Source organism: Mesocricetus auratus, unplaced genomic scaffold, assembly GCF_017639785.1.
Source record: "Mesocricetus auratus isolate SY011 unplaced genomic scaffold, BCM_Maur_2.0 Super-Scaffold_100020, whole genome shotgun sequence".
NCBI classification, from domain to species: domain Eukaryota; kingdom Metazoa; phylum Chordata; class Mammalia; order Rodentia; family Cricetidae; genus Mesocricetus; species Mesocricetus auratus.
Genome location: NW_024429201.1, coordinates 19,435,851 through 19,456,735, shown reverse-complemented (window position 1 = coordinate 19,456,735; position 20,885 = coordinate 19,435,851). Strand labels below are relative to the sequence as shown.

The 20,885-nt window shown below is 44.5% G+C and overlaps 1 protein-coding gene across 2 annotated transcripts in view; it reads right to left on the bottom strand.

The window, feature by feature from the left end:
- Positions 1 to 2,207: 2,207 nt before the first annotated feature.
- Map1b (microtubule associated protein 1B) overlaps positions 2,208 to 20,885 on the bottom strand; it is a 96,897-nt gene continuing 78,219 nt past the window's right edge. For both annotated transcript variants that reach the window (XM_040729101.1, XM_040729102.1), the window contains 3 exons: positions 11,263 to 17,746; positions 7,818 to 8,056; positions 2,208 to 6,618 (listed from right to left, as the gene is read on the bottom strand). In XM_040729101.1, the coding sequence (XP_040585035.1) occupies positions 6,463 to 6,618; positions 7,818 to 8,056; positions 11,263 to 17,746 (6,879 nt within the window). In that variant the 3' untranslated portion in view covers positions 2,208 to 6,462. The remainder of the gene's footprint in view (positions 6,619 to 7,817; positions 8,057 to 11,262; positions 17,747 to 20,885) is intronic.

Genomic DNA, 20,885 nt, shown 5'->3' with positions numbered 1-20,885 from the left:
AAGAATATTCATTTTGATTTCCTTGCCTTGCTTCCCACTGGCACGGGATTAAAGAGATTGAACCCAGGAGCTCATCCTCATTCCTCCAGGTTTTATGAGCCCTCCCAGCCCGTGTGCAGCACCCCTTCGCCTGGCGGCTCCTGTCCATTGTATGAATTCTGAATGAATTCTCTGAACTCATCAGGGAGAGTGCCACCAGACTCTAAACTCCATGAAGGCAGGAACTCTTCTAAAGCACTGTATCCAGAGAACAGTCCTCACCATGAGGGAAGCTCTTCTATTTACTGAGTATAATTTCCTCTAAGGTTCAAGGTCTGAGGACCCAGCTGTATTATTCTCCCAAGAGAACTACTGACACACTGAAAGTTGTGTATGTGTGTGTGTACACATATATACATGCATGCACGTGCGCACACACACTGTGAGGTTTTAGCCAAAAGAAACCTCTGCAAGTAATGCAGACCAAGTGAAATGTGTTGGGTAGAGGTTTTATGGGGAGAGTGTGTCCTGTGACACATTATCACTGTCACTTGTATCCTACTTATCTGCTTACCTGCCTCCAAGCAGAAACCTGAGAGGTTGAAGAATCTGGAAGCCTGCAGCACCACACCCAGCAAAAGCTAGTATTTACTGATCGTTCCTAGCCATATGTATTACTATATTTAATCCATTGTTACAGCCGTGCTTCACACAATATGAAAACCAAGTCTTAGAAAAGTGATGGAGCACCAAGGCCGCCCTCCATGGGCTGGAGAGCCCGAGTCCAGCAGGCTCAGACTTGGCAGATCATTGTCTGGGAATACTCACACACACACACACTCTCCCACACAAAAGCAGGAGAGAAGACAAGGACTTCATTGGAGGGATCCCGAGAAGGCAGGTGAAAGGGGGAGAAATTCAACAGGGAAAGAAGGAAAACTGGCTGGGATTTTGCACAATTAATGGGAGTAGGGCAGGCTCACTCCTGCTGGGGACTCTGGTGCACATCTCAGCAGCTTCCACCAAGGGAAAGTATAAATGTTGTAAAACCCCACTTTTTAAACGAAGGCCATGAGGAGGGCTTTCCAACAGAGTGACATCTGGAAGCTCGCCTTGGAGTCTAACAATTTCTTGGCTCAAAAGTAACCTTTTCTTTGCTTTTGGTTTTGCTTATGGCGCTGAAGATGCTATTCCCTGTACAAAAATGAAGAAACTTTAAAAAAATCACTGTGGATAATCCTTATACACTGTGACTATGTATTTCTCTTATTGGTTAATAATAGAGCTGATTGGCCAATGGTAAGACAGGATAAAGTTAGGTGGGCCAATCAGACTGAGGACTCGAATGAAGAGGGTGAAGTCATGAGAGGTGCCAGTGAGCCACCCAAGAAATAAGATGCTAGAGGACAGGTAAAGCTATGAGCCACGTGGCAATACATGGGTAAGTTTAGATGTAAGAGCTAGTTAGTGATAAGCCTGAGCTATTGCCCAAGCATTGACAATTAATTAATAAAGACTGTGTGGTAATTTGGGAAATGGCCACAGGCTATTTGGGAATAGGCAGGTTGGAGAGAAATGTCCATTTACAAAAATTAGTGGCAATGTCCCTTTTACCATGTGAATAGACATCTTTTTAAATATTTTTAAAGCAAGATTATTACTTAGCCTGTGTGCTTATTGACATTGAGTATGCACAACAGATTCCAGATCTTCACATGTTCAGAAGGCAGTTTATTTTTGTAAAGCTTACTGGAAAATAAATTCCATTATGGGCTTTCAATGCCGGATAAAGGGCTATGGAGAAAATAATTATATATGATTTATAAACAGAAACTGTCTTTTGATTGCCTAATGGTATAAGAATTTTTTTCCTCATCTCCAGAGTTCCGAATACTAACCCTTAAATGCCCTCAGAAATTGTCTACCACGTGACATCTCTAGTGTGTGGGGGCCACTGCTGGGGTGTGTGTTCCCCAGGCAATGGTTCACCAGTCATCAAATGCCCACTTGATTACAAAAATCATATTCAGAAGCCTCCTTGTGGGCACAAAGTCCCTCCCCTGGGGAGCTATTCGCTCAACTATAAAAGACACCAAAAAATAAGTTACAGAAATCAGTTTGGGTCCCTCTAGACCGATCACCCATAGCCAGGGAGCCCACCGTGACCAACCTGATCATGGTGGCAAAGTCCAGGTAACAAGGAAGCCAAAGATGTCTCAGCACACGAGTTAACTTTTGCCACTTTGTATTTTATTGTGGAACTGAATTTCTGGTTTTGTTGTTTTTTGTTTTTTTTTTCCTTTACATCAAATATCCTCAGTAGAAGAGGGGATATTGCACACAAATATCATAAAAGCACTACATATTACTTTCACTGGAAACTAGTTTTTCTACATTAGATATGACTGGATAGGATGAAGTGATGCGGGATTATAAGACATAATACCATACACAGCTGCAGACCGACACAAACACCATTCAGAACAAGAGAGAGGAGTGAGCCGCCTCTCCACAGCTGGCCCGGGACTGTATGCTGTCTGCAGTGCAGGAAAGCGAGACTCCAAACCGTCGCTGGGAGAGGGCAGCTGAGCAGAGCTCTTCTCCAGGACTCCCGTTTTGGGGAGCTCCACACTGCGGAGAAGCCGATTCTTAGCTGTTGCTTTCCTTCCTTTTCAGTTTTGATGCTGCCTTTGAAATGAATTCATAAAGTCGCAGTTTTTTGTTGTTGCTTGTTTTGTTTTGAAACAGTGAATAGCTTTAACACCAGGTGAAGAAAACCTAATTACTATCAAAGCATTGCTCATCCCTAGGCTGCTTTTGATGTGTTGTTCAGCTGGTTAAATGATAAAAGCTTACAGTTCCTTTCACATAGAAACAGAATCTTTTCTCCTAAATATGAAGTACAAAAGGAAAAAAGAAAGAAAAGTCATTATTCCAACTCACAAATACCATTGCCAAGCAGGAACCTCTTGTGACAGGTGACAGAAGAGGCAAGAAAAGCAACTCCACAATTGTAGTGTCGCTCTCACAGGAGCTGAGTTTGGTAACAGAAATGGAAGGTGGTAAAATTTCCATTAGCAAATAATTAAATTTATAAAATAAGTATTAGAAAGCTCCTAAATCTCATAAGCTATTGGAAACACTTAAAACATCCATATACACTGGGGAAACCATTCACTAGGATATGTAACATTAAGAAAAAATGTTTTCTTTGAATCCGTGGGAAATGGTGTTTGGGGTGAGGGGTCGGGCACTGTATCCAGTCCCACCACAAGACTGAGAAAGCATGCATGGGAATTGGGGTTTGGAAAGAGGACAGAATTGGTTAAACTTGGAATGGAGGATTCTCTCTAAGATTTAGTCTCTGTGGAATTTTGTTTACAAACACTACCAAAAAGGTCATGATTGGGAGTGCTAGCTCAATAGAATCCCATCATTTAAAGAGTGTAGAAATCCCTTCCACTCAAATATTCAATCTATACAATTGGATTAAGAATCATATGCACAAATCTTCTAGAAGTCTGTGTCGGGTTTTAGCTCTCACCACAAATGCACATGGTCCATTGTGATGGCTACTTCTAAACTAATTGTGTACGTATGGAACTAGCAAAATCAGATTAGCCACGCAGGTAGGAGAGGTGCCTGGGACATCAGGAGTCACCCGTAAAGCAAATGTAGTTCACCCTGGTGTCCTCGGCCCCATGGCCATCACTGAGAACGGGGTGCAGGAGGGTGCTGCCAGATTGTGTAAGAAATCAGAGCCAGGGGATTGATGGCAGTATTGTCCCCATTCAATTCTGTAGAAATAACAATAACAAGCGTGGGGTCGAGGGGTTGTAACTGAAGGCTGACTAGGGCTCTGGTTGGATATTTGCATCTTTAAAACAAAATAATATACAGGATAAATAAATCTAATTTGGGAAACTGGAAAGTAACTCTGTCTTCTATGAAAGAAAAGTCAACCAGTGGTTTGGATTTGGCAAGAAGGCTGGAAACTGCTTCTTTTCTCGTGCATTATGCGGACAACCCAACATTAATTAACTGTATGCAGCTTGTCTCATGAAGTGTGAAGCATATGAGTTTATAGTCAATGAAGTCTGCTTTCATCACAATGACTTTTCCATCATATATGACATTTCTGTACCTTAATGTGTCACTTTTACGGGTTTGAAAAAAATAGGATAATAAATAAAAACTGCATTCCTAGAGACGCCTAACAAAAATATAATATTAATTTTCTTTAAAAAATTAAACATTTGGAAAATGTGATTCACAGCATTAAGTAGACTGCATGGGTCCTCAGTGAGGGGACCTAGAGAAGCATTGTTTAAACCCTTAGAGGAAATAGCAGTGCGAAACATATACTTCACAGGCGAAAATAAACTCAAATGTAAATTCTGAAATAAATAACTAACATAGAAAATAAAATGAGGTCATTGTTCACTACTCTGTAGATCTTAAGAGTCTGCAGGAAATGTAGTGTGACAGAGCACAGCACAGTTGTCGCTGAGAAGCAAGCGTGCCACCTCTGAACCCCCGCACATGGGTCGGCCACTTGAGACTTGTGATCTGACTTCACAGGGTTGTGGTTCAGGGATGACAACGATGGACATCTCTACATGGTGAACGGAGGAGTTGGGAATTCATTTGTTTTCAATCTATTCTTTCTTTCATGTAATGTTTTCCAGAAAAGAAAGCCCCCAAGCAAACTGGGTGCTAGTGTTCTTCCAGACTTGGCTCTTCTAACCTCATGGTGGACAATGTTGAAAGGAGGAGGTGGGACAGCACTGGGTAATGATGCACTTAACACCCTCAACAATAACCTACCCTGCCATCCACCCACTCCCAGACAGCACGAACTCAGACTTCCATGATATGAGTCGAGGGGTGGGAGGTATTACCATTTCTGGTAGTTATAGGTTTTTAATAAATATTATGACTTCAATATCAGACTTCAAACCTTGCCAGAACCTCAAAAAAAAAAAACCTTCAATATTTTGTGTTATAAAACACTCAAAATAAAAAAGACCATCACTTGAAATTTTTCTTTGCATTTTCCTGTAAATGAAAACATTCGGTAAAAAGTTCATCTATGAAAAGTTCTCACGTATCTAAAAGAAAAATCTTCTGTACATGTATTCCCGTAACAGTGTTGAAGTGAATGGAAAATTAAAATAGCCAAAGCAAGACAAAGGAAGGCAAATACTGTACACTTGCTGGGAAGCTCTTCCACCAGAAGATTCAGTTTCCCCAGTTCCGGTCACAGAAGCCATTTCAATCTTGAAGTAGTTAAAGAAGCTATGAGAGGCGCAACGCGTTTGGCTGAGGGGCCATGGGAGCATCAGAAGCGGTGGTATTCAACGAGCATGACTCAGCACTGAACTGTTGACCAATCACAGGAGCTTCTAGTACCTTCCCTCCCCACACGCTCCTTTACCTGGAGTGTCTACAATCCTACATGGATGTTTTAAAAACTTGCTGTCTCACATTAAAAAATAAGTGCATCGAGTGTCTTTTTGTACATTCAAGTCACTTCCTAAGGCAAAATGTCTCCCATATGTACTCCCAACTGCTTTGGTATTTGCTTCAGTGAATTGGGGTGGACATGGCTGTTGCTGCATGCAGGTCGACTTGGTGTGGACTAAGTGGGTGGACAGATGCTGGGAGCATGCCTTAGATCAACCTACTCAGTGTTTGAAAAGTCGGAGAGTTCTGAACGGGGCTCAAGCCACTCGCACGTCCAGTCTACACTTGCTACATTATGCCGTGTGCAGCCTTTATAGTAAAGGCGTTGATTAAGGCGTGAAAAATCTCATGCCCTCATAACAGGCTTCGCTCTTTTTGTTCTTTAGAAACATGCTTTAGGAGATTAAACTCTTTCTGATGACTCTGATGAAAATGGAAAACTTCACCAGTGTAGACCACACAGTAGCTGCTGTCTGAGAAAATGCAGACCTGGTTGCTGGTGTCTTCGGAATGCCCCATCCTGCCCACTCTTTCTCCCTGGGCATCATATCAGAACTCTCCACCATTACATCTCTTTCTATTGCATTCTTTTTCTTTCTCATCCTTTCATTCTCATTCTCTCTCTCCTGCATTCTCTTTGTCCCTCGCTCCCCGCTCTCTCCCTCCCCTCCCTCTGCCTCTCTTGCCCTCTCTTTCTCTCTCAAAACAAATGCCAATACCTAGCAGAAGTCAGTTGGGTGCGCGAGTGCATGGCTTCCAAATGTTCAGCAGAGATGAACAGGGGTAGGTAATTTTGCAGTAACTTGAATTCTAGTGTGGGAATACGGTTACTTCCCTTAGCGATCAGCAAAAATTGAGAAATATTAGTGACTTGCATCATCATGACACAGTATAGCATTTGGCAGGTCATTGTTCAGTGACTTAATTAGATGAATGGACGTTTTAGAAAAGGTAGTTTCAAATTCAGGAGTTTCTGGAAACAAAGTTCAAATCCTGTGGTGTGGCCGGCTGCGGTTTCTACAGTTCTATCTTGCATGCAGGGAAGGACTCGTCTTGCATGACCACTGTGCTGCTGCTTGCTAAAACCATGATGTTGAGGTCTTGCTGCTGCTCATGGGTCTCCTGGTACCATTCCCTCATCACCTCTGAGTCATGTGTTGGGATCAGAGTCACCTACACAGGGGGTGAAAAGGAGATACTGAGATATTTCAAGGGCATAGAGAGATGCCAGAAGTAAAAACAGAGCAACGTATTAGTTGGATGTCTAAAAATGCAAATGAAGTTTGCAACTGATATTTTCCAGGAACCATAACCAAGCTGTAAAAATAAAAAGGTTTTTGTTTTGTTTTGTTTTCATTGAGGGGAGGGGTTGGAAACTAGAATCTAAATCAGCTAGGGACTTGTCATTTCATTCATCTAAATTTCATTGTTGGTTTTTCAATGCTGGAGTATTAACATGTGTTTGGATTAGGTACAGCTTCTCATATTTAGACTATATTCCATACTTAATACAAGAAGTTTTAGATATCGTAGCTCAAAACCTTCAGACGCTCACCCCTTGGCCTGAAAACTGTGATACAGGGGTGGAGTGCTGATTGGTACTTCTCATGTTAAAACTATGGACATATTATAAATTAATCTTAATTAAGATGCATTGCTAGGTAATTACATGAAAAAAAAAGCAACTACAAATCAGATAACCAGTGATCACAGCCCAATAGAAAGACACAGAGACTAGGTGGTTCGTGGCCAGACTTGAGGGTCTGCAATTGAATAAACAGTGGCTCCACTCTGGAATTCCACCTATAGACTGGATCCCCATGTCACTAGCCCAATGACCATGTTCCCAGTTTTAGTCTACTAGTAAAACACACATGAGTAAAACAATTCCTTAGCAACAATTCCACAGATACGGACAACTTTGATCACATGTACAATACTTAGCATGCTGGAGAACAGCAGTTCATTTCAGGTCATTGTACAGATGCATGAACTCTGTCTTAATAAGGTGGTTCTCCACTACCACTAAATGGTGGACCTTTCAAGAATTTTACTTTGGGACAAGTATGGCAGCACACGCCTTTAATCCCAGCACTGGGGAGGCAGAGGCAGTCGGATCTCCGTGAGTTCAAGGCCAGTCTGGTTTACAAATGGAGTCCCAGGACAGCTAGAGCTGCTACACAGAGAAAACAAACAAAGAATTCCACTTTGGGCTATCTTCTGTATGTTAAACTGACTTTCTGTGCACATGCAACACTCAGGAGGCACCCCATGTGAATCTACAATCACAAAGATTCCCATTTAAACTTGGTTCTGTCTCTGACCCTAGACTTAGCTCAAGTGCAGCTCAGACGGTGGACTTGTACTCTTACCTGCATGTTGCTTCCCCACTGAGCCTTCCCTTCCAGCAAGGCATCCAGGACAGCCCGGCTGGGCTCCTCAGCAGCAGGGTCATTCCCACTCACCACGTAGTAAGATGACCTCACTCTCTTGAAAAATTCCACATCAACATTCTTACTGTTGCTGTGGTTGGGAATATAGCACAGGTCCAAATACACGGGAAGGCCTGGAGGCACAGTGGATGACTTGGCCGTCTTTGTGGTTCCTGGTCCTTTGGTAACAAAAACAAAGCAAGGGTCATAGCAGTGTGAAGGCACCGATGCATCCACTTGTCCCCAGCTGGGTCCTCTGGGACATGGAAAGGCTGGTACCATTACTATTTCCCTGGCACCTTGTACAGGTCACCAAACACTGGGAATCTGAGAAAATACAGCATGGTTGTTTATCATCTCAATAAGAAAAATTGAGGATGAGTTGTTGGTTTCCCTTTGCAGACAACCCATTAGGAAGCAAAAAGTTTTCAGGACTTTTCAAAAGAAGGAATTAGATAGTAAGCCTCTCCCAAGGATCTATTGATGTGCAATTTAAATTGAAAAACTCTATAAGATGGTGGCTTGAACCATGGGTCCTGATGCCATATGGGTTGAACAGCTAAACATGGAAGGATTGATAACAATTTTCTACAGTGAGAGATTTATGGTCACCAGTGACCAAAAATTAATTCAAAATCAGATGTGTAGTGAATGCTGGGGTCTCTGGCAGGGCTTGCCAGTGTGGCTCACTGCACTTGCAGCCTTGGTTCTGGATCAAGGCATGCCCACTATGAGATGTGCCTGCTGTCATACTGTGTGGGCAATGGATGGTGTCCAAAGCACACTGCTATTGTAGAAACATAGTAGTTTAATTATAGAAAGACTTTGCATAGTTTTCTACCATCACCTCAGCATGCAAGTATCAAATGAGTGTATCTTAGATTGGCTTGTGCTAAAATGCTTGATTTAAAACTACAACACTGCTTGAGCTTCAGAAAAAAAATTGTTTAAAGTTTTGGGTTGGAGCTGGGAAATAATTTCCAATAATTTCTGAAATGGCCCTAAACATACTTCTGCCATTCTCTACTACATATTTATGTGAGGCGATATTCTCAGCATTGATGATAAGAAAACAAAAATACTGGTCAACTCTGAAAAATGGTGATGATCAAGAACTCAAATAGAATTCAATTCTTCATGGAATATTCACTTCCCCAGTATGCAGATTTTCATCTTTAATAAATTCTATATATGATGCATATATACACATATATATATATAAAACCAAGAATAGGTTTGAAATAATTACTATATGAGTGTGTATCAATAAATGCTTGTATACCTATTTATATACCTGGACACCCAGGGTTATATAAAAATTTCTTTTTTTATACAAAGGAAAAAGAAAAAGGCAAAATGGAAAAAGTTTAAGAAGTCCTAATTAATAAACATTTTAAAAATCCAAAGGAAGCATTTGTATTTGGCAAACCATAATTTAGTGGCCTTAAGAATCCTTTTTTGGGTCTCTTAAAAGTAATCTTATCCATAGCTCACCGGGATTCCCTAATGTGTGATCAAGGAGGTAGTTCAGACCTCAACCCCATATGAGCCATAGGGTCCTCAGCATCTCAGGCTTATCTAGTAAATGGATGAGCTGGCCCAGTCTTCTTAGAAAATGGAAATGTCTCTCCCTAGACAGGGTTAAACACCAGCCTCTGGCAAAGGAGGGTCCAGAAAGACTAGGCTTTGCTAACCAACTGGGCCAGATCAGTCTGGGGAAACACCTGACAGCCAAAAGTCCCAGCCTAACTCAGAAAGCTCTGGGAAAAGCCAAGATTTAGATGATACCCCCCCCCAGTTTGGTTTAGTATTCTGGAAACACTAGCAGAAGGAGCAGCCTGGATCTGCCTCACTGCACACCACCACAGACAGAACCACCTCAGATAGTGCCACTGGCCCATCTTACAGAGTCTGACCTAACTGTTACAGGGCCTGGACATGCCTGATGATTCAGATGATTCAGGACACTGATACAAACCCATTCAAAACAGCTAGATTCTATCTGCCGATTCTTTCCTTTCTCCATGGAAAGTTGAAACACTGCCACCCCAAAGTCAAAACAACCTGTGAATTCCATCAACCAATCCGATTTTACTTTGGGGGGCGTGGGAGCAGGGAAAGTGGAGATGGTGAAAACGGGCCAGACTTGGATTTAAATAAGTAAATTCACTTTATAAATAGGTTGGAAGACCGTGTGTGTGTGTGTGTGTGTGTGTGTGTGTGTGTGTGTGTGTGTGATAGTGATGGAGGCAGAGACAGAGACACAGAGACTTTGAACTGAAAACCCTCAAAATATCCATTTGAGGACCCCGTAAGAAATTTTGACTTATAAGCCAGGTGTGGTAGCACACGCCTATAATCATAGAACCTGGGAAGTGGTAAATGCATATTATTTTGTGGTCAAAGATCTTGGGGCAATTATGTGATATAAACAAAGTGTATCACTATAAATGATGAAAGCAACAGGATGAAATTGTGTTATCCAGGAGCCATTCCATCAAAACCCTACTCACACCAGCTCTGGTGGGGCACTCCTGTGATCCCAGAACAGGAGGCTGAGGCAGGAGGATCACAAGACCAAAACCAGTCTGGGTTATAAGGCTAGAACCTATCACACAAAATGGAAGCCTCAGTTACTGCTAAGAAATGGAGACTGCTGGGTATCAGTGGCAAATTGGGAACTCTCAGGCATCTCTACTTAGCTCCTGTTGAGTTGAATTCCAGTCTGGAAAAGCAGTGTGTTAGTGAGGCCATGGGCAGGAAGGAAGAAGAAAACAGCCTTTAATTTGTCCTTCTCTTTGTACTAGACACTATTAAGTCAACTGGAATTTCACTGTTCATGAGCAGGTAAGAAAACAGCAAATGTTTAAATGGGCACAGATTGCCCAAATGATAGTTTTTTTTAAATGTATAAATTTTTATAATTTTACATTTCAAATTTTTCAGAAGAAATAAATATTGTGCCTAGAATGAACATTGCATGTTTGCTAGGTAACCTCTGGTTTTCTCTAGGCCTTTGGGTGCTCCTGGCCTATCACCTCAATTTTGGAGCTCCTGGCTCAATTTTTAGGCAAATGCGCCTGAAGTCTCCCTGCACAGCCTGAGACATATTCTTTCTTCTGAAGGTTTGCAACAGGCCTGCAGCTGCATCAGAATGATACTAACCCAGCAATCCCACTTGGTGGATTCCAGCAGCACTGGATATACTCTGCTATCTCTAAACCTGGGAGCCACACTCGGCCAAGAAGGTGTACCTTTAGGCAGAAGAGGAAGGCAGAGGAAAGGGACCCTGCTCCCTGGTCTTCCCAGCAAAAAGCCAAATAGTGTGTAGACAGGCTTCAAGTGCAAATGCAGCCATGGTCTGTAAAGGGACACCTCCACCTACCTGCTGTTGCTGTTTTCGCTGACTTGGATGCGGAGGCATTTGCGGCATTCTTAGTCTCCTTGTCTTTCTCTTCCCCGCGTGTGGCTTTGATCTCGGGAGTGGTGGTGGTCTTTGTTGCCTTTTCCACAGATTCTTTCTTCTTGGGAGAAGCCACTCTGGACACCTTGTCAGAGGATTCCTTCAAGGCTCCTGGTTTAGGAGACGCTGCCAGGGGCTTGGACTTCCCATCAGCCTTCTTCACAGGGGAAGAGGACTTGGTCTTCGTGCCTGGTTTCTTGGTCTTGGTCTTCTCTTTCAGGTCTTTCTTCAGAGCTTTGCCCAGGTTCTGCTCAATGGCCAAGGCCTCTGGGTCCACCATGGACACATCAGGGTGGCGCGGAGAAGGGCTTCGGTCTTGCATGGGGGCCGGAGGTGGGTCCATGTGTTTGTATGTGACAGTTTTGTCGGTCGGGATGGTCTCCGACTCGTCTTCAGAGTCGATGTTGGCATCAGCTGTGATGGAGGGGCACTCTTCCGTCTCTGGGGGCACATCAGAGTCAGTCTGGGATGGGGCTGACTCACTGACTGAGGTGGGTGGAGTTTCATCGCATTGTCGGCCCTGTTGCTTTCCTCCTGAAGGTGGAGGGGCTCCTCCGGACTGAGTGAGGGGCTTCTCAGAATCTTCAGTGGACTCTTCACTGGCAAACCACTCGAGAGGATTTGGATTGATGAAGGAAGGCGAGAGCTCCGTCTTGGGGTGTTTGTATTCACAGGAGGACACAAGACATAAATCAACATCCTGGCGTGCCTCTGAGGGAGACTTCTTTTCTGGAGTGTAGCATCGGTCTGAAGTCTCATAGGAGTATGTGGATGCCTGTGGCGTCTTGGTGATCTTCTCCATGGTCTCATAACAGTACGTGGCGGTATCTGGACTTCGTGTTGTTTTTGTAGATGTCTCGTAGGAATAGCTCTCAGACTCAGGAAAGCTGCTAATTTTCTCTGTGGTTTCATAGGAGTAGCTACAGTCTGCAAGTGTGTGGCCACCATCCTCAGAGTCATCATAGCCATTGCTAATGTCATCCAGGAGCCTTCTAGATCTCTCAGTCTTTTCATAGGTGTAGCCACTCACTTCGGAGGTACGTGTTGTCTTCTCGCTGGTCTCATATGAATACCCACCCTCTTCGGAGGTCCTAGTGGTTTTCTCAGTAATTTCACAGGCGTAGCCACCGTCTTCTTGGGGCTTGGTGGTCTTCTCAATGGTCTCATAGGAGTATCCACTGTCACACGGGGATTTCATGGTTCTCTCCGTCTTCTCATAGTAATAACCACCCATATCAGGGGGCCCGGAGGTTTTCTCATATGATTCATAGTCATAATCTTCTTCATCTGGGGATCTGGTGGTTTTCTCGGGCTTTTCATAGGCATAGTCAAAGTCACCAGGTGTCTTCCCTCCACTATCCTTCTCCCCACTAGATGTGGTCAAGTCTCTATTCAAGGCCAGATGATGTTGCATTGTATCAAACAGCATTGAGGCACGGAAGCCATAGGGCTCTGCAGATGCGGCGTCCATCGGTGGGGAAGAGGTTTGTCGACCTGCTGCATTCTCTGTGGTTGCAGAGGTAGAATCTGAAAAGCCAGGTGAATATAAAGGTGAGGACTCCCGTGGGGTGAGTGGAGAAATATCGGATTTTGGAGAGAGCTTCTCTCCTTCCAGACTTTGCGCTTTCTCGGAGGTGAGTGAGGCATATAAGGACATATCTCTGGGAGGAACAACATCAGACAGAGTGTCTTCCTGAAGAGGAGAGGCTATCTGAGAAGGGGTGTGAGCAGAAGAGGTGGACGGGGAAGCCTCCACCTGAGACACAGAGATGAGCTCAGACAGATCATTATCTTGGGTGTAGGATGGTTCCTCCATTGGTGGGATCTTATGTGATAAACTAGAATCCTGGATATCAGAAGGACTATAGTCCACTTCAGTTGGCCCATTTTCGGTGATGTGAAGCATACTCGCACCCACAGTAGGGTGATCAGGAGACTGTCGACTAAAGTCCATAGCAAGGGAGTGCTCAGGGGATTCCTGGCCAAATTCAATAGACATCGAAGACTGTTCAGATCGGTGATCTTGAACTGGTGTCCTGGACTTGGCTGTCTTCGGGGAGAAGTCTGGAGGAGAAATGGACATTGGTCTTGGGCACTCTTCTTTAGATGGAGACATTTCTGTTTCCTGGAAAGTGGTAGGTGTCTGCACAACAGATACTGAAAGGGAGTCGTCTACCTCTGTGGAGTGTGGGGAGCCCACTTCAGCATGCAGAGAAGGAGACACATCATCTGTGGTTGGCTCTGGAAATGAGCTTGTGGCCACAGAGGCAGTAGAGACTGAGGCCACACCCTCCATGTGAGAATAAGTATCTTCTGCCACACCCTCATCCACGGGAGTGGCTGATTTGTCTGAGACAGTGCCTTCTGAAATGGACATCTTGGTGTCTTCTTTGAAGGAGCCAAACTGACTGACATCTATTTGTGTTGGAGATACATCTCCTCCCAATTTTCTTTCATCCAAAGCCAGAGCTGACTGAGAGCTCATGATTTCAACATCACTGGCTTTCTTTTCCAGGCCAAAGTCTTCCTTTATTGGTATGAAGCCTGTGCTTTTTTCTTCCTGTTCATCTTGGTAAAGATCAGTGGAAGTCACTTCAGACACTGGGCTTTCTCCTTGCTTTCCATTCTTTCCTTCAAAGGGGCTTTCAGTACCTCTGCCAAGAGCCATGCCATCAGCACTGAGAAAGTCTTCATAGGCAGACTCAGTTCCGATAAGAGGAGGACTGCGTAGAGGAGACAGAACTTTCTCAATAGGAGACTCCGAGTCAGGCACAGGCTCATCCATGGGGCTTATGGAAGCTCTCTCATTCTCATCTTTGGCCTCCTCACTGAATTCAAAACTCACTGGAACCGCCTGTGGTTTCTCAGTGGCTTCTGAAGGTAAGTGACTGGCCTTCTCATCAGTAGGAGATTGGTAGTAAGGTGTGTGGCCAGCACTGCCAGTCACAGACTGAGATGGTGAGGCTACTTCCAGGGTCTTCTCCTCAGGACTCGCACAATGCTCTTCAACTACTGCTTGGGTAACTCCGGGAGACACTGATGTCACTTCTGCCTCTGCAGAGACTTTAATCTCATTGGGGGTCAGAGAGAAGTTCACGCTACGTTCACCCAGGGGAGTCTTCTCTATGGGTGATGGCGGAGAAGGACTCAGGGATGGGCTCTTGGTTGGGCTAAGTCTCTCATCTGAAACATCTTTGATGTCCAACACAGCACTGGTTTTCACTTCTTTGTCTTCTGAGCAGTAAGCGTCACGCAGAGCAGACTTGCTGAATTTGTCTTCTTCCATGGAGGAAGGTGGTGATATGGTGGAGGCAGAAGCATTATAGTCCTTGCCTTCAGTAGCATCTGTTTTTGACCCTTCTGACAAGCCATTGAATGATGCAACAACAGGTTTGTATTCCTGAGAATACAGTGAAGACTCATATTTGGTAATGTTTACGAACTCCTGAGATGGGGACTCGGTCTCCTCATTGTTGGTCTCATCACTCATCACATCACGAGGAGTAGACATATCATCCATTGGAGTAGGCTCACTGGATATCTCAATGGTAGACTGGGTATATCCGGAGGTGGCAGTGAATTCCTCGGGCTGATCTTCTCGATTCTCCTCATCAGAAGCCGTGGCCTCACTCTCGGAGCCTCCAGGTAGAGTCTCATCATGAATTGAAGATGCAGGTTCTCGGCCAGGAGACTGGGCTCCGGCTTGCTTGGTTGGTGTGCTCAGGAACCCGTACTGCTCTTCAGCAACACCAGCCTCCGCAGCCTTGTCAACCACAGCCATCACATAATCTTCACCCTCAAGTTTTTCAGGCTCATAGTCTTCCTCTCTAGCATCCTCTGCTTTGTCCTCCTCCTCAGCCTCCTCTTCAGATTGTTCAGCCTCCTCTTTCTCAAGGGCTTCATCCATGTCTTCTTCTGCCCGGTCATCGCCGCTGGTCACGGACTCCCTCTTCTCCTTGATGTGCACATCTGCCTCAGCCTTTGTGCTTTCATCGTCTTCTGTGGGGCTGTGCTTAGAGGCACTCCCACTCACATTGTCTTCCCCATCCTCTTCTGGCTCCTCGGCCTCCTCAGTTTCTGCCTTCTCTTCATAGTCTCCGGTCTCTGAGGATTCTTCAAAACCAGCTCCCTCATCTTCAAATTTCTCAATGTCATCCACTCCCTGCTTCTCAGCTGGATCCAGCTCCTCCGGGGTTTGCTCACATTCACCTTCCCCTTCGGTGGTAGTGATCCCCTCATCAGGTGACTCAGCAGAACTTTTGATGACTTCTGTCTCTTTCTGGATGACATAGGCTTCCACGGGCTCGGTTTCCTTCAGTTTTTCTTCATCTTCAATGAGCTCCAGCTGAGGCTTGATGTCCCTTGCCACATCAATCTCCTCAGCCTTTAACTCCTCAAAGTCCTTGGTTAGATCCTCAGGGGATGACATAAGGGACCTCTCAGCTTCAAGTTCTTTGGCGGGACCAGTGGCCGCTATTCCAGCCGCTGCCACCGCAGCAGCTGTGGTGGCCGCAGTGCCAACAGCCGTGGCAGCTGCCTCTGTGGCCTTGCCTTCCTTCTTAATGACTTTAACTTTGCCCTTATCCTTGAGCTTGCTAGCAGCAGCAGGCTCCTTCTTGGTGGCCTCTTCTTTCTTGGCTACTTTTGGTTTCAATGCCGCTGGTTTCTTTGTTTCTGACAGAGGAGTGGATTTCTTGATGTCTTTGGAGATCTTCTTAATTTCCTTTTTGGGTTCCTTCTCTTCCTTTTTAACTTCTTTCTTTTCCTCTTTCTTCACTTCCTTCTTGGCCTCCTTCAGGGGTGTCTCCTTCTTGACCTCTTTTTTCAGCTCCTTTTTCTCCTCTTTTTTGATTTCCTTTTTGACCTCCTTCTTCGCCTCTTCCTTCTTCGGCTTCTCGTCTTTCTTGAGGGGTGTTGTTTTGTCTTCCTTCTTAGCCACTTCTTTCTTGGGCTTCTCCTTCTCGTCTTTCTTTTCTTCAGGTTTTGCCTTTACTTCTTTCTTCACCACTTTCTCTTTGGTGACTTTAGGTTTGCTCTCGGTGGCCTGCTTCTCGGCCACCTCAGCCTTCACAGGGGACTGCTCCTCTTTGCTGGGCACCTCCTTCTCTGTCACTGAAGGTTTGGTTTCTGTCTTTATCGGCTTGTCTTTTTTCACTGTTACTTTCTCTTTGCTTTCAACTTTGGGAGTTTTCTCCACTTGGCTAGGTTTTGTGACTTCAGGGGCCTCTTCTTTGGACTCCTTCCTCGCCGATTTAGTGGGAAGTGGTTTCGTAGCTGGCTTCAGGCTTTCTCGGCTGTCAGCCCTCTGTTTCAATTTGACTTGTTTCACTGTGGGGGTGGGCACCTGGCCAGTGAGATCTTTTTGGGTGGCCAGTGGCTGCTTTAGGAAGTCTAAGTGCTTGAGTTTTTCCAGTCCTTCCAGGATGTTGTACTGGGTGCTGTTTCCGGGAAACAGAACTCGGATGATTTTCTCAGCGGGGTTGGCTGGATGCCACACAATCAAAGATGAGACCGAAGTTAAGTAGGAAATTGGGATATCTACTTCTTGACCATTGGGCAGGATTAGTTCAGCCTTGTCTTTGCTGGTGCCAGTCCACTGCTGCATAAAATATTGCATTTCTTTGCTGCTCTTGACTGGGTTAAGCACGTACATCTCAAGTTTGCCCACTCCCATTTTTTGGAATAGGATGACAGGCTCAATGGTATTGCCTACGCTTCTAAACAGAGGCTCTGGTTTCATGGACAGTTTGTTCAGATATTGGAGGGTGAAGCATGCTTCTTCTATGCTCCTCTTCATCTTGGTGTTGGGCTCTGGGTTTTTCAGATTTTCAGGTACATTGAGAAACACAACCCCCAAGTCAGGGGAGATGAGGTTCTTCATCCAGTCGCTGTTGCTGGTGGAGCCCTGGGACCGCTCCTCTTCCAGCTCTGCAATCTTCCGCTGCAGCATGCTGTTTATGCCAGGCAAATTGTCATCCCCAATGTGAGTGAGCAGGATGGAGTCCACACGGTCCAGGTGCCGAATGAGCTTCCAGAAGCAAGACCTCCTTTCCGACCCTCCGTTGATGAGCATATTGAATCCGTTCACTGCAAACAGGGCAGAATCACCCCGGCCTCCTGGGAAAATGTAGCAGCAGGGCTTGGAGAGCTTGAGAAACCCGCCCGAGGTCGGCGGTTCCAGGATATCAAAGGGAGAAGGGACTTCCACAGACTCTGAGAGATACTCGGTAAACTCAGAAAGTCCCTCCATTTCTGGCAAGATAGAAGCTGAGTTGAGCTTAATGTTGATGAAGTCTTGGAGATTGTGTCTGTCAAGGTTGGAGTTCTTCCAGTCTCCCTCCTCGGGGCAGAAGAGGGTGAGGCTGGCTTTGTTGGCAGGGTGGGTGGTGCTCAGCAGCTCCCCAATCTGGGTTTGTGAAAAAGGAAGAAAGGAAGAAAAGGGTTAAGTGACGTCATCAATGAGCCATCACTGACTTTACATTAGGCTAATAACAAAACTTTGGCCACGTTTCTGATTAAAATATTGATAAACCTTCATTTTGGAAGGAGGATAGCCTCTGTTCTGGGTCCCCGTTTGTACCCTTTGCCACCTCCTGACCTCTGCTCTCAAATCCTCTCTGCATATGTCCTTGCCCCAGAACCCTGCTCAGGTTCCAGAGCCCGGGACCATCTGGGTGATTGGTGCTTGCACTGCAGCAGTTATAAAGTAATCTGAATGCTGCCTCTGGATGTTTGCCATGCAAAGATGCTCATTAACAAATACTAGGCTATCCCAGGAGAAAGCTGTAGCCATCGTTTCACGATGGGTTAGAAGCCTTTACCTTAGCCTAAGCCACACAGAATGCCAGCATGGAGAGGAGGTTAGATGTGAAGTCCCACTAACAGTTAAGGAGCTATTGTGATTGATAGCTGCTAGAAAGGGGGCTGCCGGTTTCTTTTAAGGGTGTGGCAGGCACACATGCAAGAATATATGGGCAGCCGTTCCTCATAATGAACTTGACATCTACCTTATATGTCATCCTGGACCCTTCATCTTGACGTCTACCTTATATGTCATCCTGGACCCTTCATCCAGTGACTGATGGAAGCAGAGGCAAACACCCACAGTTAAACACTGAACTGAACCCAAGGAACCCAGTGACAGAGAGAGAGGAGTGATGAACAAATTGGCAAAAGAATGGGCTGGCGAAACCAGCAGACACAGATGATCTGAATAAGGGGGAGCTCTTGGACCCCAGACCGACAGCTGGCAGGCCAGCATGGGACTGATCCAGTCCCCCTGAGTGTGAGAGTCAGTGAGGAGGCCTGGGTAACCTATGGGGTCCTGGGCAGTGGATCAGTGTTTATCCCTGGCATACAAACGGACTTTGTGTGTCCATAACACAAAGAGGGATGCTTTCTCAGCCTGGATTCTTAGGGGAGTGCCTGGACCCTGCCCTGAGTGAAATGACAGACTCTGGATAGTCCCTATGTGGAAGGAAGTGAGGATAGGGTGGGAGGCTGAGGGTGTTGGGGGGTGTGGGAGGAGGGGAGGGAGAGGGAACTGGGATTGACATGTGAAGCAAGCTATTTAAAAATTAAAGTAATAAAAAAAGTTCAAAAAAGAAAAAGAATATATGGGCAGCATAAACTGAAGAAAGTGGGTTTTAAAAACATGAAACAGAGGACATAATGTTAATTGGTATGGGAAAGGGTCAGATCTGGGAGGCGTTATGAAGAAGTGAATATGATCAAAATACATTGTACAATTCTCAAAGAAATAATAAAAATAAACCCTTGGTTTTAACCCACTGGACTTGACAAAAAAAGGGTGTGAATGATGCATTTGAGGAATTCATATAATAGTATATTTCTTGATGTCTCCTTTCAGAATTCAATAGGCACAAAAGAAAACACTTAGGTTTATTTTTATTTATTTATTTATTGCTCTAGGAGACAGGAAGTTATTGATTGCCCACTACTACAACAAATTACTAGGTTCTGGCACCCACATTCTATAAGTGCCAGGCCCAGCAAATCCTCTGCAAACACAAATGCTCCTATTGAAGTCATGATGACAAAGTCGTCTGGCAGTTATACAAACCAGTGGCCACATTTATTCCTCCATTTAAATTTAACTCCAAGGTGAAAAAAAATCAAAATAAATAATTCCAAGGGGAGACTCTCAGCCCTCTCCATGATCTCAATGGATTCAGGACAAGCTGGTTGTCAGTGACTAAGATCTCATTTGGTTTAAACATTTTTCAACGTGTTATTCATTACTTCCCAATGAAGGAAATATGAAAAACTGAATCAAGACCAAAGCAAGTATGGTTCTGGAAACAGTTTTCTTTTTCAATATCTAGGTCATGTATTTCTTGGTTTTGGCTCAGCAAATGCAAATAATGCCATATGCTCCAAACTTCTGTTTCAACAAATCTCACACATCAGTCAGAGGTCAAGTGACAAAGGTTCTATATCCAGATGCAAATGATTCTGGGACAAAACTAATGGCCATTCTTGAGCCATAGGCTCTGAACCCTTGCCCTTGGTTTCTTGTATCAATGAATTCCAGAATACTATCACTCTTAAGCTATGGGTGTGAGGGTGTGCATGCAGAAGCAATGCATAGAAGCCGAACTTTCCTATACTAGTTTTCATGAGAACAGTCATCTTTGTTTTGTTAGACTATCAAATCCTGAGTGTACCGTGTAATCTTCCCACCAGCCGCCTGGGCCCTGTTGCTGCTTTAGCCCCCAAATAACACATGAGACACTATATTAATTATGAAACTGTTGGCTGTTTGCTATGGTTTCTTAATGGCTAGCTCTGACTTAACTATTAGCCCATAATTACTAATATGTATTTTTATAAGGATTTATCTTACTAAGGATGCAGCCTCATGCATCCTCTCCCCGCTATCACATGGCGATGACTCTCTTCACTACATTTCCCAGAATCCTCTGAGACAGTCCCACCTATCTTGCTACAGTTGAAGTCACAAAATACCAGAATAACAATGCTTTGCTATTCTCCTCTGACTTTCCTGTTCCATGAAACAGTTAAGAGTCAACTCCTATTTTGGGAACTAAGAAAGCTAACACAGAAAATGGCAAATATCCATGGGGGTAAAGGGCACCACTGATCAAATCATTCCTTGGGGGAATCTTTTTTTTTTTTTCAGATTATTTGCTGGCCAAAGCAAACATGAATAAGGTTTCATTTTTATTGCATTCGTTCATTCATTCATTCATCCATTAGCTATGTATGTGGCTTGTGTGTGAAGGTCAGAGGATAACTTGCTGGAGTTGGTTTTTCTTTATACCATGTGGATCCTGGGAAGAAGTAAGGGGGAAATCAGACTCAAGTTAGCAGGCATGGTAGTGTCTTTCCCCACACAGCCATCTCATTGGTTCTTTAAATTTTTTTCTTACTCCATTTTATTTATGTATCTTAAAATATGGTTTCTTGTCCAGTAATTGGCATAGGCCCTCATCACCATAATTTCAGCACAATAAGGATTCTGTCATTCCCAACTTTCACACAGTACATGAGAACTATTCATA